The sequence below is a fragment of the Moschus berezovskii genome, chromosome 20, assembly GCF_049115385.1.
Source record: "Moschus berezovskii isolate FMDL1 chromosome 20, NW_MosBer_1.0, whole genome shotgun sequence".
NCBI classification, from domain to species: Eukaryota; Metazoa; Chordata; class Mammalia; order Artiodactyla; family Moschidae; genus Moschus; species Moschus berezovskii.
In genome coordinates, this window is record NC_142479.1 from 42,461,688 (window position 1) to 42,478,810 (window position 17,123).

Here is a 17,123-nt window from a genome sequence, read left to right on the forward strand (position 1 = left end):
CAGACTACAGTCAGACACAACTTAGTGACTACACTTTAACTTTTTTTTTTCACTTTTCACCATTTATTGAGGGCTTCCCAAATGGCTCAGTAGGTAAAGAATCTGCCTGCAATACAGAAGTCACAGGGGATGCGAGTTCAGTCCCTGGGTAGGAAAGATCCCCTGGAGGAGGAAATGGCAACCCACTTCAGTATTCTTGCCTGGAGGATTCCATGGATAGAGGAGCCTGGTGGGCTACAGTCCGTGGGGTCGCAAAGAGTTGGACAAGACTGAAGTGACTTAGTGCGCATACACACCGTTTATTGAAGTTGTACAAATGCACTTCCCGTGTAACTCTGTAACTCATCTGCAGATCAGGAAAAGGAGAATTGGAAAAATTAAGTGTCTTGCTTTAAGCCACGTAGCTGGTGAACAGTAGAACAGGACTGTGTGAACCCAGGGATCTGTGCCCCAGCACTCCTCCCATGATGCCCTGTGTCCTACCCCTGACCTTGACATTTTCAGCCTGAATACAGCATCATGGATTTTGTGTGTTCACAACGGTGATGGATAAAAATGAATATTTTAAAAATTTAATCCAAATCTCTCATGGGTTTAAATGGCCTTTTATCTGTTTTGTGAGGACTTCTAAATAAACAATGGAAAGAGCTTACATTTAAATATTTTAAGAATCAAAGATATAGTCACCATGGTTTCTGTAAGTCTGTTTCTATGATTGTGATTCGACTTCCTGCCTGATGCAGGAATCTTCTTTATGATACCTCTGTGACATGACATCAGACTTTTAAAATCCACCCAGAGGGACTTCCCTGGCAGTCCAGTGATTAAGACTCTGAGCTCACAGTGCAGGGGGCATGGGTTCAGTCCCTGGTTGGGGAACTAAGATCCCACATGCTGCATGCTAAGTCGCTTCAGCCGTGTCCAACTCTGTGCAGCCCTATAGCCTGCAGCCCTCTAGGCTCCTCTCTGTCCATGGGATTCTCCAGGTAAGAGTACTGGGGTGGGTTGCCATTTCCTCCTCCAGGGGATCTTCCCGACCCAGGGACTGAACCCACATCTCTTACATCTACCTACGTTGTCAGGCAGGTTCTTTACCACTGGCACCACCAGGGAAGCCCACATGCTGCATGGTGCAGCAGAAAAGAAAAGAGCTGTGAAATCCACCCAGATCTGGGGAGCCCATCACCTCTCTTAGCAGCCCAGTGTATGGCTGGACCTTTCCAGGCACGAGATGGTTCTGTTTCATCGAGTAGAACCACACGAAACTGCCATTTCTTGTAGGTCAATATGGTCAAAAATCAGAAATTTTATAAGTTCAACCTACAGGTTGACCCCAAATCTTCTGCTTTGGCCTGCTCACTTACTTTCCTTAGTTCTGCCCTCAGCTCAGGTCCATGCAAGGTTCGGCCTTGCACTTGACCACAGCTCATCAAACGTTCAAAGGCACAGTTCTGCCTTGCTTCCTAATTCTCTGTTCTTGTCTAATTCTCTTTATTTTATCCAACTGCTCTGAGTCCAGTGTTCCTAGAGTCTCTATCCCCTGTCACCTTCTCCTGGAGGTCCTGTCACTAAGGCCAAGGTCAAAGATGGCGTCTTCCTTCATTAACAAATATTTCTTCAGCATCTGGGACTCTTCTGGGGATGGAAAATACAGTGGGATCTCTGGGGTGTTTACAACCTACTGAGAAAGGTGGATAGGAAATAAACAATATAATGTAATCCCAGATAGTATATTATAATTCCAGAGAGTGATTAAGAGTTCTGAAGAAAAGCTTATGCAGGAGAAGGGCATACAGAGTGTAGGAGAAAAGTGGGGTAAGAGTCTCTTTTATTGGGGGGAGGGTTAAGGAAAGGATTAAGACCTTGAACTGAACCCTAAATAAATGTATTGCTCATCACGTGTTTGTTAAGCAACATAAATATCCATTGTTTCTAGTGACCAGAGTTTCTCCAAAAGTAGAGTGATTATGTAAGTATTCTTTTGGGACTTCCCTGGTCTCTCAGTGGTAAAGAACCTGCTTGCCAATGCAGGAGATGCAGGTCTGAACCCTGGGTCAGGAAGATCCCCTGGAGAAGGAAATGGCAACCCACTCCAGTATTCTTGCCTGGGAAATCCCATGGATAGAGGAGACTGGCGGGCTACAGTCCATGGGGTCACAGAAGAGTCAGCCATGACTTAGAGACTAAACAACAATATCTATGATTTACCTGTTCGACTGAAAATTAAGCAACTTTCAGTGACCACCCAGGATTGTGCTTCAAGAATTCTTGAGAAATAAAGTATAACAAAATTATTAGTTTTCTGACATAATCAAACACATCGAAATGCATCTGTCTTTTAAAATGGATAGAAGGTACCTCCTAGAAGTTGAAATTAACATCCACAGACTTATGATAAATGGGTACCCATGTGACATCCCACAGCACAAACACAGTACATTTCTCCTATCAGAATGATTCAAATTGCTACTAAAGTCCATTTCATTTGAATCAAGTTGATTGCTGTTTCCTCCCTGCATACAAAGTCAAATGTGTATTTAAATAAAGCCTACCCCCTTTCCCCATCTTTGGCAGGATCTTCTGGTTTGGGTATACATCTTCCTTCAGTTGGCTCTTTCTTCCTCCTCCTTTCTCCCAGTTCAGCCCCCGGCTCATCAGTTCAGTTCACTTCAGTCACTCAGTCAAGTCCAACTCTTTGCAAACCCATGGACTGTAACATGCCAGGCCTCCCAGTTCATCACTGGTGTCTACCAAAACTCACATTGATTGAATCGGTGATGCCATCCACTCATCATATCCTCTGTCGTCCCCTTCTTCTCCTGCCTTCAGTCTTTCCCAGCATCAGTCTTTTCATATGAGTCAGCTCTTTGCATCAGGTGACCAAAGTATTGGAGCTTCAGCTTCAGCATCAGTCCTTCCAGTGAACATTCAGGACTGATTTTCTTTAGGATGGACTGGTTGGATCTCCTTGCAGTCCAAGGGACTCTCAAGAGTCTTCTCCAACACCACAGTTCAAAAGCATCAATTCTTTGGCGCTCAACTTTCTTTTTAGTCCAACTCTCACATCCATACATGACTACTGGAAAAACCATAGCCTTGACTAGACGGACCTTTGTTGGCAAAGTAACGTCTCTGCTTTTTAAAATGCTGTCTAGGTAGGTCATAGTTTTTCTTCCAAGGAGAAAGCCTCTTTTAATTTCATGGCTGCAGTCATCATCTGCAGTGATTTTGGAGCCCCCCCCCAAAATAAAGTCTGTCACTGTTTCCATTGTTTTCCCATCTATTTGCCATGAAGTGATGGGACTATATGCCACGATCTTAGTTTTCTGAATGTTGTTTTAAGCTAACTTTTTCACTCTCTTCTTTCACTTTCATCAAGAGGCTCTTTAGTTCTTCTTCGCTTTCTGCCCTAAGTGTGGTGTCATCTGCATATCTGAGGTTATTGATATTTCTCTGGCAATCTTGATTCCAGCTTGTGCTTCATCCAGCCCAGCATTTCTCATGATGTAGTCTGCCTAGCTGAGCAAAAAGGGGACTTAGACAGCTGCCCATGGCTGCAAGGATGGGTACCCACCTGAAAATGCAGGAAAAGTCAGCCACTTCTTACAACTTCCTGGTGTCTCTGTCTCTGCTGCTGGGCTTCGTGTCTTGATGAGAAGCAAGAGATGGGCTGCCCCTTGCTATCCTGATGAGTTATCCCAGAGCAGTGGCCAGTGATATGGGCATTCCCTGGAATGATATCAGGACCTGCTGGGTTTCCAGTCTTGGGTCACTTTTCCCTCTTCTTGCCCTTCAAATCTCCTCAGGGTGGAGGACCACCTCCCAGGGATGCATGTCACATGTTTGCCAAAATGACACAAAGGTACCCCAGTCTCCCTGTTTGCTACTGAAGAGCTAAGCACACAGATTGGAAGGTATAGCAGGAAGAATACCTTGATTTAGAGACTTTGTGATTTTCAATGGGTAGTCGTGATAGATAAGTTAGATGCAGAGTTAGATGTGTTCTGAAGACTCCTATCCTATCAGAAGTGAAGAGTCCTCGATGGACTCAAGCAGCATCACCACCCCCCACCCCAGGGTTCTAGGTTGTATTGTCACCTGTCACTTGATCCCGAGCCCTGCTGGGAACTGCCACGTCAGTGGTGACAGTAACACATACTCACTGCCTATTTACTGGGTGCCATCCTGAGCCTACACTGACGGATTCCCTCTCACTGTTGTTGAGTGAAAGTCACTCAGTCATGTCCGACTCTTTGCGACTCCATGGACTCTACAGTCCATGGAATTCTCCAGGCCAGAACACTGGAGTGGGTAGCCTTTCCCTTCTCCAGGGGATCTTCCCAGCCCAGGGATCAAACCCAGGTCTCCCGCACTGCAGGCAGATTCTTTACCAGATAAGCCACAAGGGAAGCCCCTCACTGTTTTTTGCCCCATACAAAGATGTCGGGTCCTCACCCATCAACACCCAGCCGGCCACAGGGTCTACAGTCCCAGGTACGCTCAGCAAGGGCACCCCGCAGATGTCTTTTCTTGGCAGAAGTCGTTGCTGAGAATGTTGGCGCCACCCCTGAGCTTGTCCTCAGGACTACTCAGAGGATCCACTTTCCCATCAGTACCTTCCAAGACAGCCATCATTCTGGAACCACACGACATGGTCCATTTAAAATTGGTTTCTTAAATGGGAATAAAGCCACCAGCCATGTAAATAGTGTTATTATTGTATTTTATTATTTATGAGAGAATGCAGAAAGAGGTTGAAGCATAAATTTGATTTTTGTGTGCAAGTAAATTTTATTTATTGGAATTTTCTCTTTGTTATCGCATGTCACCCAGAGTTATTTATATCAGCGCAATCTAGTAATAAGGTTACAAAACTAATCAGGCTTCGCATTTTCCTAAGCAACCACCACCCCCGTATAATTTCCAGCCCTTCCTGTACCAATTTGCGCATCAGCCCTGTTGTCATCCTCATTATCTTAATTCCATTGCAAATTGTCTTCACAGGATCTTCTGAAGACAACTTTGGATTTCCACAAACTGGGAAAGCTTGAGTTCAGTGGTATCAGAGGGAGTGCCTTGAGCCAGCAGGCCCAGCAGATGTACACCGAATTTCAAGAGATGTACAGGGTCTTCTCAGAGTCTTCCTACAACTGCTTGGATCTCCAAAGCGTGGTAGGGCTTGGAAGGGCTACCTTGCAAGCTTTGTGTCTTTTTCTCAGATGCCTGCAGCCTCTAGCCTGGGTATTTACTTGCATTTCCCCTGTGCGTTTTCTTTGGCTCTGTGGTCCCCATGGTTATTATCGGCAGAGACCACTCTTAATTATCCTTTGTGTCAGGAGAGAAGTCAGGGGAGGGTGTTTTCCAACTGCTGACTTCTTCAGACTGAAGATACCCAGGGTTTCAGAGATGCTGAGATGGAGATGGGGTGATGGTGGAGGCTGCAGCCACTCTGCAGCTCCCAAAGCTTTAAGCTTTGAGCAGCACCTGCTGTGTGAAGGCCAGGCACCCCCAGGCAGAATTTCATTAGTGGCCCGCAGAGGGGTAAGTGACGCAGTAGCCCAGTTTTCTGATCAGACTCTAGTTCCCAGGATGAGGCAAGGGCCAACATCGCATTTTCCAGGATCAGGACACAGGAGTCCACATCCCACCTGTAGTGCAGGAGAGCTAAGACCAGTGAGTCCAATACTGCAGGAACCAAAAGAAGCAAAAGGGTCAGTACAGAAACAGGGAATGGAGTTCCCTGAGAAGGGAATGGCTGAATTACTGGAGAAGGAATTTTAGAGTATTTGAGGGAAAAGGAAAAAGCAATTGAGCAAGAATCTGCTCTGAGCACCTTCCAATGTCTGCGTTCGTGCTCAGTCATCATTTGGACTGTAGTCCAATAGGTTCCTCTGTCCTTGGACTTCTCCAGGCAAGAATACGGGAGTGAGTTGCCGTTTTCTCCTCCAGGGGATCTTCCTGACCAAGGATGGAACTCACAGCTCCTGCATTGGCAGATGGATTCTTTACCACTGAGCCACCTGGGAGCCCCCTTCCATTGTCTAGGGGGATCTTAGCTGGCCAAACCCAGGAAATGGAGCTTTCTAAAAGTTCCATTAGTTTAAAGTAGAAAAAAAGTTGGCGTGCAAAGCAGGATCTATACTATATGTTTTCTACCATGTGATAAAACAATACAAAACAAAATCCTGTACATAAAGAAGTGTGCTCCGATGTTAGTATGGTTGGGTTTGGGAAGCAGAGAAATACTACTGTGTTTTCCTACTTTTCTTTATCTTTTCATAAAAGTATGCATAGCTAGTGTAAAGCAATAATAAGAGATAATAATTTCACAAATTAGAGATGTTTCTCTGAAAATCAGTGTTCTCTGAAAATTGCTACATTCGAAGAAACAGCATGCTCTGTGTTGCTGAATAAAATACAGTTAATTGGGACAGGCTTATACTAAAAAAAAATTCTTTGTTGATCTGAAATTTAACAGGCATCCTGTCATTTTATTTGCTAAATTTGGCAACCGTGGGGACAACGGCTAGCTGCTGTCTTAAGCAATTAAGTGTAGTTAGAAAAAATAGTGTAGTTGTTAAATTAGCTTACTTTTCTCCTAACAGCCATACCAGTTTGTTTACACTGAAAAGAACAGGATTTCCACTTGAGGGAGAAAGGGAAGTCGGGGGTAGTGATGAAGTAGCCCCATTGCTGGGGCTGTTGCTGCCAAGGTGGCTTTCAGGGTGGCCTGAGCTGGTGCCGGAGGTGAGAAAGAAGGGGCTGCAGGAGCTTGGGTGGGGACACAGAAGGCAGGGACAGGGTCCCAGCCTCTCCTCCGACTCTTTACCATTTTGCCTCGAGTGACTCAGACAGTAAAGAATCCACCTGCAATGCAGGAGACGTGGGTTCGATCAATCCCTGGGTCGGGAAGATCCCCTGGAGAAGGGAATGGCTAACCCTCTCTGGTATTCTTTCCTGGAGAATTCCATGAACAGAGGAGCCTGGAAGACTACAGTCCATGGGAGTCGCAAAGGGTCAGACACAACTGAGTGACTCGCACACGCTAATACTAGAGAGTCTAGGAGGAAAATGCTGCAGTAATAGGGCAACTGTCTATGTGGATAAACACTGAGGCACACCACAGTGAACTGCCGAAAATCAAAATATATCCTTGGTGTGACAGATTAATAGGAAAAAGCATTCCGGGATTGTCCTTCAGAAAATCACGTTTTCTTATGTCCATTTGCTGTCTCTTCAGGAATTTGAAAATGACATCTCTGACTTTAATCAGAGAGTAGAAGACCTTGACAGGAGGCTGGGGACTGTCTTTATCCAGGCCTTCGATGACGCCCCTGGCTTGGAGCATGCCTTCAAGGTTTGTACAGGAGGGGGAGCTACCCCCTCCTTCCCCACCCTCTCAGACAGGGATAAGCATACACGTCCAACTGTTTTTTTTCCTGCAGAGAGGACTGTTGCTTTTGGTCTAGTAGAAGCAGTACTGTGGGTGTCCCAGGGCGAGGGAGCCTGGAGCCTGCAAAACTGGGCTTCTCAAGTTGATGGCTCAGGCTTTTCTGCAAACTTGACGATATAAAAATTCCTTGTAATTGAATTTCTTCTGGATTGCTGTATTTGGGCCTTACCTGTAACCTGGGTGCCTATTAAAAGTGAAGAAGCCTGCTGTGGTCACCAGGGCTGTTTTAACGGCTGCTGTCAGGTCAGTTCAGGCTGGAGCAAACCACTGAAGCTTGAGTAACTAGAATAAGAAGATGTGGACCTTTGCCCTGCGGTGCCCAGATCAGATGGTGCAGGAATGCGCAGGAGGAAGTTCCGGAGGATGAGTAGATAAACAACTACAGAAATGAGCAATCGAGGTCCTGAGACCTGAAGGCTTAGGGAAACAGAGCAGGTCGTCCGTGAACTATGAAGAAACTTACTCTGTAAAGCCTGAAGGATTAGAACCAGGGCTAGTCAGGCTACAAGGAGGCAGATTTTGGCTCAAAAGAAGAAACGGATCTCTGCTAATGCTAAACTTCCTTGAGAGGGAGTTAAGTTTTTAGGGGCTGAACATGTCCAAACACAGACTGGATAACTGATGGGACAATCACAGAAGAGGCTTAAACCCAGGATGGTGAGTCCATGATGTTCTAGAACACTGGATACATATATACTTAATTCACTCAAGAATATGCATGTGTATTCCACACCTGCTACTCCACAACTCACATAGGAAGCATTTTAGAATTTCTCCAAGTATTCAATTTCAAGAGAAGGGCTCATATGAAATAATAATATTTGCCATTATGTCCTAATCATTACTCCCACGGACTTCCCATGTAGTGTTAGTGGTAAAGAATCCGCCCGCCAATGCAGGAGATGTAAGAGACACGAGTTCAATCCCTGGGTCAGGAAGATACCATGAAGGAGGGCATGGCAACCCGTTCCAATATTCTTGCCTGGAGAATCCCATGGACAGAGGAGCCTGGCGGACTACGGTCCATAGGGTCGCAGAGAGTTGCACACAACTGAAGTGTCATAGCACTAATTGGGATGTTACCACGCAGGTAACCGGTGACGCTGGAACCTCATTTCTATCTTGAGGATGTCCAGCCGCATCTCTTCAGTAAATCCCTGTGCACCACGAATTTCAAGTTGTCTTCAAGGGTCTCACATATACTCTCAAGTTGCTCTGTCTTTGACATCGTCTTTGTCTACAGTCTTCCTTAAAAATGTCCTCTGCCCAGGAAGGTGCTTTCAGGATCTTATTATTGCTGTCCTGATGATCCCCACCGTGACAACATTTCTGTTTATGCCAAGGGCATGTTTGTCTGGGTTCCCAAAACTCCAATCCTTGCCCATCGTGATGAAGCAAGATTCTGGGCAGAAACAGAGAAAAGCCTTTCCAACTTTGCACACCCTTTGCTACCAGGTCCTGAAGCAGCATTGCTCACACCCTGAGTCTCAAAGGACTCTCATAGAAGCAGACCCTTTTTCTTTGGGCTCTGACTCCTTATCTCAACAAGCTCCCTGCCCAGCCTATGGACTTTGTAGGAGAACTGTGGGCATTCAGTCCCTTCTGCCTGCTTGGTTTTTCTCTTTGGAGTTATCTCATCAACAAGAAACCAAAGCCTTTCCTTTCTCCTTTAGCCCAAGCAAGAGCTCCTGTGTTCATAACTTCATGCAAAGAAGTGCCTTTTCAGGTTGAGGAGTAGGGACTGAGAGATCCCCTGAGTCCAGACACCCTGTTACTGCTGTAAGACCATCTGACCACTAGGAGTGCCTCAGTGGATGTGACCCGAAGCAGTATGTCCGGGTCAGAGAACCCAAGCTGGACAGTGCAGGCTGGCTGCAGTGGTCCCTCAGCCCACCCCTCTGTACCTCCCAAAGGATGTTTGAGCCAGAACTCGGTGAGAACTGCTTGCTTATGCCTCTGTGGAGGGAGAGCTCCTTTCTGCTGTCTCCTGGGATCTGGGTGATTTGGGGTTGGAAAACAGAGTGGTCCTAGAAGTCATGTATTGTTGTATCCTAAACACAACTGAACTCATCCACTTTGCCTTGACCTTGTCTCAGGGCAGCATCACAATCAGAGAAACAGTCTAGCAACCAGGAGATAACGAAAAGCATTTCAGCATTTTGACCCCGCTGTTCCCACCAAGGGAGCAGGGCAGTCTTGATGCACAGAGAGCATCTTCAAAGTGTCCTCGAAACCACTGCCTTCTGGGGGCAACTGCTCTCTGAAATTCTTTTCTTGCCCCCACTCTCAAATTTTAGCCCTCCTGATTCTCGCCAACAGCCAGCCCACTTAGCTTCCTGTTTCTTCTCCATCATCACCGTCCATCTCTGCATCGGGTCTCTATGATGTGAATCAGCTCACTCTTTTTGACACCTTTCATTTTCTCTTTGTGTTACCCCCTACCCAGCTTCTCACAACACGAGAGGAGGGTCCCGTAGGTCATTCAACACACAGGATCCCTCCTTCAGAAACAAAGGTGAGATGGACAGGCTATGAATATCTGCCAACTCTTTTTTCTGCTGCTGATTCTTAATTGTCCATCCATGACCCTCTTATCTTGGAAGACAGATGTATGAAGGAAAAAGCTGGGCTAGAGGATTCATGTAACGATGGGAAGCTTGGGTCTGTGACATTTCCCCATCTTCCTCTGCCTCTTTTGCAGCTGCTGGACCTAGCGGGAAGCCTCCTGGAGAGACCAGTGGTAGCACAGGATGCCTCTGAAAGATACCTGGTGCTCATCCGCATGTTCAGCGAGGATGTGGACGCCGTGAGGCTGATCCACAGTCAGCGTGTCCAGGAGGAGGCAGAGCATGGTAAGCTTGCTGCCAGGAGACTTGAATGGGGGCGTCTATTAGCAGAAAGGGTGCAGGTCCTCTGGTTATACGTCTGCTGTGGCTCTAGGACATTCTCCAAAAGCACAGTCTTCTTGCATGAAGTTCCAGACCATCTCGCGCGATTGTCGAGTTCACTGAACTGTGCATTTCCCTGTGTCTGGGGCAGGTTTGGCAGACTGACCCAGACCGGTGAAGTCCTGACCGCTGCCTCTGGTCAGTGGAATCCTCAGCGTAATGTATGAGCTGCACCTCGATCCATGTCGCCACACTGATTAATCTTCAGCATAACTCAATTCCACAGTAGATTTGCACATGTCTGAGAAAAGGTTCCCATCCCTTTCAGTGCCTTATGGACTGTGCTTTTGGAGAGATGAACCATCAGGAGTCTGGCAGTGGGCAGTTACACACCGAGGTGCAGCATCTCTGCTGTTATTGCAATTCTTAGATGCCCTGCCTTGTCTGTTTGAAAGTTAACCAGTTCAGTTCAGCTTGGCAAACATTTCTTAAGGCCATGCTGTATGCATGGTCCATTTGTGGGCACTGCATGCAGAGGCCGACCAGGGTAAGGGAGAGAACAATTATTCCTAAAAGGTGGTTCTTCAAGGAACACAATCGGCATAAATGGAGTTATACAGAACTGTAGCAAGGGACTTCCCTGGCAATGCAGTTGTTAAGACTGTGTCCTTCCACTGCAGGGGACATGAGTTCAATCCCAGGTGTGGGAACTAAGATCCCACATGCCAAGGGCCACAGCCAAAAAAAAAAAGAAAAAAGAAAAACAGCAAGAAAAAAAGATAATGTAGCAAAACAGGATGAATTGGGCTGGGAGGTGGGAGGAGAGTTTATGGAGATGGTGGCCTTGTGCTGGACCCTGAAAGATGGGGAGATGGACAGCCAGAGAGAAGAGGCCATGGCCTTGGAAGCAAAGGCACGACAGGATGTGAAAGGTGACTAGTCGGACCTGCCCATAGCCAAACAAGGTGTGTACAGGGAGATCAGGTCAGCCATTGAGTTTGGGACCAGGTCGTGAAGTTCTCTGAGCACCCTATTAGGGAATCCAGAGTTCATTATTCAGGCAATGGGAAATTTTCAAAAGTTTTAAGTGCTAGAGTAACAGAACCAGTCTATCTGTAAACAGGTTTCACAGTAAGGTCATTAAGGATGAAGTTCCCTGAGGAAGTCATCCAGAAATTCTGTTGGCCTCAGCTTTATGTGGGGCTATCTGCATGACGTTTGGGACCATCCCTATGATGTATGGGACCACCCCCATGATACCGGGGGTTGTTCATGGGCAGAGCGGGGCTCAGGGCCAGAGCCTTGCTTCAGTCTGCTGTGCCCTGTCCCCAGGGTTCTCCTCCGTGCACAAGAACATGCCCACTGTGGCCGGGGGCCTCCGCTGGGCGCAGGAGCTGAGGCAGCGCATCCAGGGTCCCTTCGACAACTTCAAACGCATGACACACCCGTGAGTACCCCGTTCCTGAAACGCGGGTTCATTTCACACTTCTGTGGTCTCTCTGAATTTCGAGCATCATAGCAACTCGACTCACTTCCTTGAGGCACAAAGATCCTCTTCTTTTCTTTCCATTTCTAGCAATCAGGCAGTGTCTTAGTACATTCAGGAACACCACAGATTGTGGGGGAGGAGGGGGCTTACAAACGTCAGCAATCTCGCCTTCTCAGTTCTGGAGGCTGGGGAGTCTATGGTCCAGGTGCCAGCAGATTCGATGTCTGTTCAGGGGGACCTGCTTCCTGACTCACGGATGACCGTCTTCCCACTGTGTCCTCAGACTTAGCAGGAGGGACCCGAGAGCTGTCTGAATTCTCATACAGGCACTCATCCCATTTGTGAGGGATTTGCCCTGTGACCTAATCTCCTCCCAAAGGCCTCCCTTCGGCTTCAACATTTGAACTTGGGGAGGACACCAACATTCAGTTCATAGCAATCAGTTGGTTACTGGCCAAGGGCTTCCCTGGTGGGTCAGTGATCAAGAATCCACCTGCAACACAGGAGATGCGGGTTCAATCCTGGGTCAGGAGGACTGCGTGGAGAAGGAATGGCAACCTACTCCAGTATTCTTGACCGGGAAATCCCATGGACAGGGGAGCCTGGCAGGCTACAGTCCACGGGGTCACAAGGAGTCAGACAGGACTTAGCGACTAAATGACAATAAACAAACCAGGCTGGGGTCTGAAGGGAGCCGCCACCACACCATCTAATGCCAACAGGAGCAAAGGGCAATGTAAGAAATCTCCCAGCTGTTGGAAAGAAGCTGAAAGCCTGGAGGTTCCCTGTAGACTCTACTTCACTTCATGGTGAGGAGTTAAAACCACTTTTAGTAGCCAGTTCATAAATATACCACAGAGTATACACACAAATGTGAGTTCCTGATTAAAACAAATGCGAATTCAAGCGTGAGACACCCAGCTTTAGAACCAGCAAGTATTCCTCTTTTTTTCAAACTCAGTACTAGTCAAGCCATCATGCCTGTGAGTCACATCTGCCCACTGGGAGATCCACCTACTTCATCACACTGTCTGAGCGGGCGCTTCGTTTTGCAGACGGACACACTGAGGCAGATGGAAATGAGGTGACCGGCCTGGAGTCCAGAAAGAACAAAGACTGAAATGGAACAGGCATCTGGGTCTCAGGGGTCCTTGCCCAGAGCTCTCCCCGGGGGCTCCCCCAGCCACAGGGAGCTTGGTCCAGAGTCCAGCTGAGCCCTCATCTTCTCCAGTATGCTCCCCGCTCAGAGGTGGGAGGAAGATATGAGAACGGCCAGGGAGGGTGGCAGAGCTTTGCCTGGGAACGTGTCCTGCGGGAGCTGTCCTGGTCCAGTTCCCTGGGGCAGACTCGGAGGCGTGTGTGCAGGAGTTCACAGGGATGCTCTCGGGACCAGTGTCTGGGGCAGGGTCTCCGGGGGGTACGAGGAGGGGTGGGAACCAGGCAGAGGAGGAGCTGAGCTGCAGCACAGCTGCATGCCAGCCTCAGCCTGCCCAGTGGGGAAGTCTGACCCTTTAGGGTTGCCTGGCCTTTGTCCGCCTACATCAGCTGGTCATTGGAAGTGGCTGTGGGGTGTGAGGGGGTGTGGCCCTGGGAGAGGAGGCAGTTCTGTCTGGTCGGCTGAGACTGTTCCCAAAGAGGGAGGTGTCATCAGCACCCCGAATTCTTTGTGAAGGGAGATTGGGGGTGGTGGGTGGTCCCCACCCGTCTGAGTGGCACCCCACCGTGTCCTCCATGCCTCCCATGAAAATATCCACTTATTTTAATCATGAACTCACATTTGTGTATCTACTCTATCATATATTTATGAACTCGTTTGTCAACTCTTCACCATGAAGCAAAGCAGAATCTACAGGGAGTTTGATGCACTTATTTCTGTGGCTTCTCCAGCCTGCTAGGGGAGTCACAGGGGCTGAGGTGTGAGAAGCCACTCAAGCCTCCAAACTCATTCCTTTTATTTTTGTAAATTGGCTGCTTTACACTGCTGTGTCAGGCTCTGCTGTGTAGCACAGTGAATCAGCTATGGATATCCATATATCCCCCTTTTAAAAAAATTTCTTTCCCATTTCCCATACAGAGCACTGAGTAAGGTTCCCTGTGCTACACAGTAGCTTCTCGTAAGTTATCTGTTTTATACACAGTATCAATCGTGTGTGTATGTCAATCCGAGCTTCCCAATTCATCACACCCCCCCACCCCCTTGGTATCCGTACGTTTGTCCTCTATATCCGTGTCTCTGTTTCTGCTTTGCAAATACGGTTATCTTTACTATTTTTCTAGATTGTGCATTCACATTCAATATTTTTCTCTTTCTGACTCCACTCACTCTGTGTGACAGTCTGTAGGTCCATCCACATCTCTGCAAACGACTCCATTCCGCTCCTTTTATGGCTGAGTAATAGTCCATTGTATCTTTGTACTACATCTTCTTCATCTGTTCCTCTGTTGATGGACATTTAGGTTTCTTCCACGTCCTGGCTATTGTAAATAGTGCTGCAATGAACAATGGGGTGAATATATCTTGTTTTGAATTACGGTTTTCTCTGGGTATATGCCCAGTAGTGGGATTGTTGGGTCATATGTAGCTTCATTCTTTTTCAGGTAGAAACTGAGATCTGGGGTCAGGAGACTTGTGGAAACCCCAGGGCTCGTGAGGGGAGGGCTGGTCTGAACCCACCCCCTGGTCCTCGCCGGCCTGCAGACGCCTCTGCTCCTTCACCAGGAAAGGGAATCGAATGACTGGGAAAAAAGCCAGGAAATCCAGGGCTTTCTCTTCAGGCATGAGGGCATTTATCGAAGCTCAGGGGAGCTTGTGAAGAAATCCTGTGTTGGCTTAAAGAGCAAATGGGTTTTAAAGAATCTTCGCAATAAGCTGCCTCGTTTTGCCAGCAGAACAAACAAGATCCTCCAACACAGTTCGTGCAAAGGTTTCTGAAAATTACGCTCACTTCGGCTTTCCCAGGAGCTGGACTCTCTTTTTGTGTTGTAAAGAAGCCTCAGAACCAGGGAGCAGGTGTGGGTAGTAGCGCCTCTGTGGTCCTCAGCGGACCTGGAGACGCCTCCGAGCATGTGTCTGCCCACGTGAGCACACGAGTGTATGCAGGTGTGTGTGTGTGTGCGCGCATGTATGTGTGTGGTGTGTGCTCAAGTTTGGGGATGCAAGAGGTGGGAGGGGCCCTCATATAAACATGGCAGGGCTTCCCTGGTGGCCAGTGGTAAAGAACCTGTCTGCCAATGCAGGAGACACAGGTTTGATACCTTGTCCAGGAAGATCCCACGTGCCTCAGAGCAGCTAAAGCCCCTGTGCCACAGCTGTAGAGCCTGTGCTCCAGAGCCTGGGAGCCACAGCTACATGCCCTAGAGCCTGTGCTCCGCAAGAGGAGAAGCCACTGCAAGGAGAAGCCTGTGTGCCGCAACTAGAGAAACCCCATGCAAAGCAACGAAGATCCAGTGCAACCTAAAATAAATAAGTTAATAAAATAGAGAACTCGCAGATCACCTCCGCTAACCACCACCTCCCCCCCCCCAAAAAAAAACCATGGCAATGAGTAATGAGCAGAATTCCCCATTACATGTCCTAGATGGATTTCAGAGAATAGAAAATATAGGCTCAGAGGTTAAAGCGTCTGCCTCCAATGCGGGAGACCCGGGTTCAATCCCTGGGTCGGGAAGATCCCCTGGAGAAGGAAACAGTAACCCACTGCAGTATTCTTGCCTGGAGAATCCCATGGACGGAGAAGCCTGGTAGGCTACAGTCCACGGGGTCGCAAAGAGTCGGACACGACTGAGCGACGGAACGGATATATTCAGTTATGTGCATAACAGTGCTTAAATATGTGGGGATGTGCATATAAATAGTTGCTTTATGTATGCATTGTTATATGCAAATATACATGTGTATGTTATATAGTTTTTGTTATAATGTATGTTGTATACAGTTTTGTTCTTAAGTTCAGGAAACTGAAGTACCTAGAATTTTTCTTTTGTGTCTCAATCTCCCGTTAATTTTTTGAAGGGCTTCATTTTCCCGGGGCACGACTGACTGGCCAGGGCGAGGGGGCTGGTGGAGCCCTGGAGGAGAGGGGCTGTGCTGTCGCCTGACCGCTGCCTGCGTTTGGGGAAGCACACCTGCCCTCTAGTGGCCAATGGAGGATGTTCAGGAGGAAAAGCGGCAGGCTCATTCAGAAGGGACCTTTGCCTTTGGAAACTGGACCGGGAGGCTACTCGATCTCTACTTTACAGGCTGGCAGCAGTTGGTCGCTCAGATCATTATTTCAACTTCTAACTCGATGCCATTTTTTTCTCCCTCTTTTGTACGGGTAGTTGCATGGAATCTGCCGAAGCAAAGCGTATGATACAAAAATACGAAGACACGCTCTCGTTGCTGGAAAAGTAAGCCGCTTCTGCGGTTGGATCTTTTTGTAGACTGAAGCCCCCTCCCAACACCCGTTCCCCACTTCCCCCCACCCCCTGCCCCATTCTACCATTTCCCGTGCAGTCCCGAGTGTGTCCATGTTCCCCAGCGGCAGCGAAACGTCATTCCGTGTTTTAAGTTTTAATCACAATACCTGTGAATACAGTGCTTCTGGGTCGCAAACACCAGGTCTCCGGGGGACGCGACTCTAGAAACAGGTGCTTTTCCAGTGTAGTTTTGAGGGGAGCGAGTTTTCTAACTCGGCAGAACTAGAGGTGGGGCGCTCCCCGTGTCTCCCCGAGATCAGGGTCCCAGGAAGTCAGTCACTGCTCGCTAAGCAGAAGGTGACGGTTGGCACTGCACGAAGAGACAGCAGGTTAGAAAAAAATACTGCCTGAGTCCGTTTATGGAGAAAGCACAAGAATGAAGCTTCTACATGGGCTCACAATTGTCTGGTCTTTTGAGGGGAAACAGGGTCCAGAAACAGCCCACGTCTTGCTTCTTCTCTCTGATACTTGCTTGTCTCCTGATTCAGGAGAGGAGGGCTGTAGACATGACAGTTATGATTATAGCTGTGGCCACACTTAGCGTTATGGAGACGCATTAGCTGGGCCATCCCCACCTACCAGGTCGCCCACGTTCTGTCCCTTCGACTTCCCAAATTCTAGCTTCCAATCTGCCCCCGCCTCTGTGTTCCCACCCCCTACATCTTCAAAAGAGACCAGAGCATCTTGGGCCTGAGCTGCTGCAGCAGCTCCTACGAGCCTCCCTGCTCTGGACCGCTGTCCCTCAGTGTCCACATCGTCATCAGATCCCTTGTCCCCACACCCCATGTCCCCACACACCCCCATCTGGGAAGCCTCTCAGTACCTCCATCATCTC

The 17,123-nt window shown here is 48.1% G+C and overlaps 1 protein-coding gene across 4 annotated transcripts in view; it reads left to right on the plus strand.

The window, feature by feature from the left end:
* DNAH9 (dynein axonemal heavy chain 9) overlaps nt 1–17,123 on the plus strand; it is a 297,242-nt gene that overhangs the window by 30,592 nt on the left and 249,527 nt on the right. For all 4 annotated transcript variants that reach the window (XM_088828905.1, XM_088828906.1, XM_055407299.2 and 1 more), the window contains exons 7-11: nt 5,005–5,172; nt 7,241–7,357; nt 10,155–10,305; nt 11,674–11,788; nt 16,151–16,219. In XM_088828905.1, the coding sequence (XP_088685031.1) occupies nt 5,005–5,172; nt 7,241–7,357; nt 10,155–10,305; nt 11,674–11,788; nt 16,151–16,219 (620 nt within the window). The remainder of the gene's footprint in view (nt 1–5,004; nt 5,173–7,240; nt 7,358–10,154; nt 10,306–11,673; nt 11,789–16,150; nt 16,220–17,123) is intronic.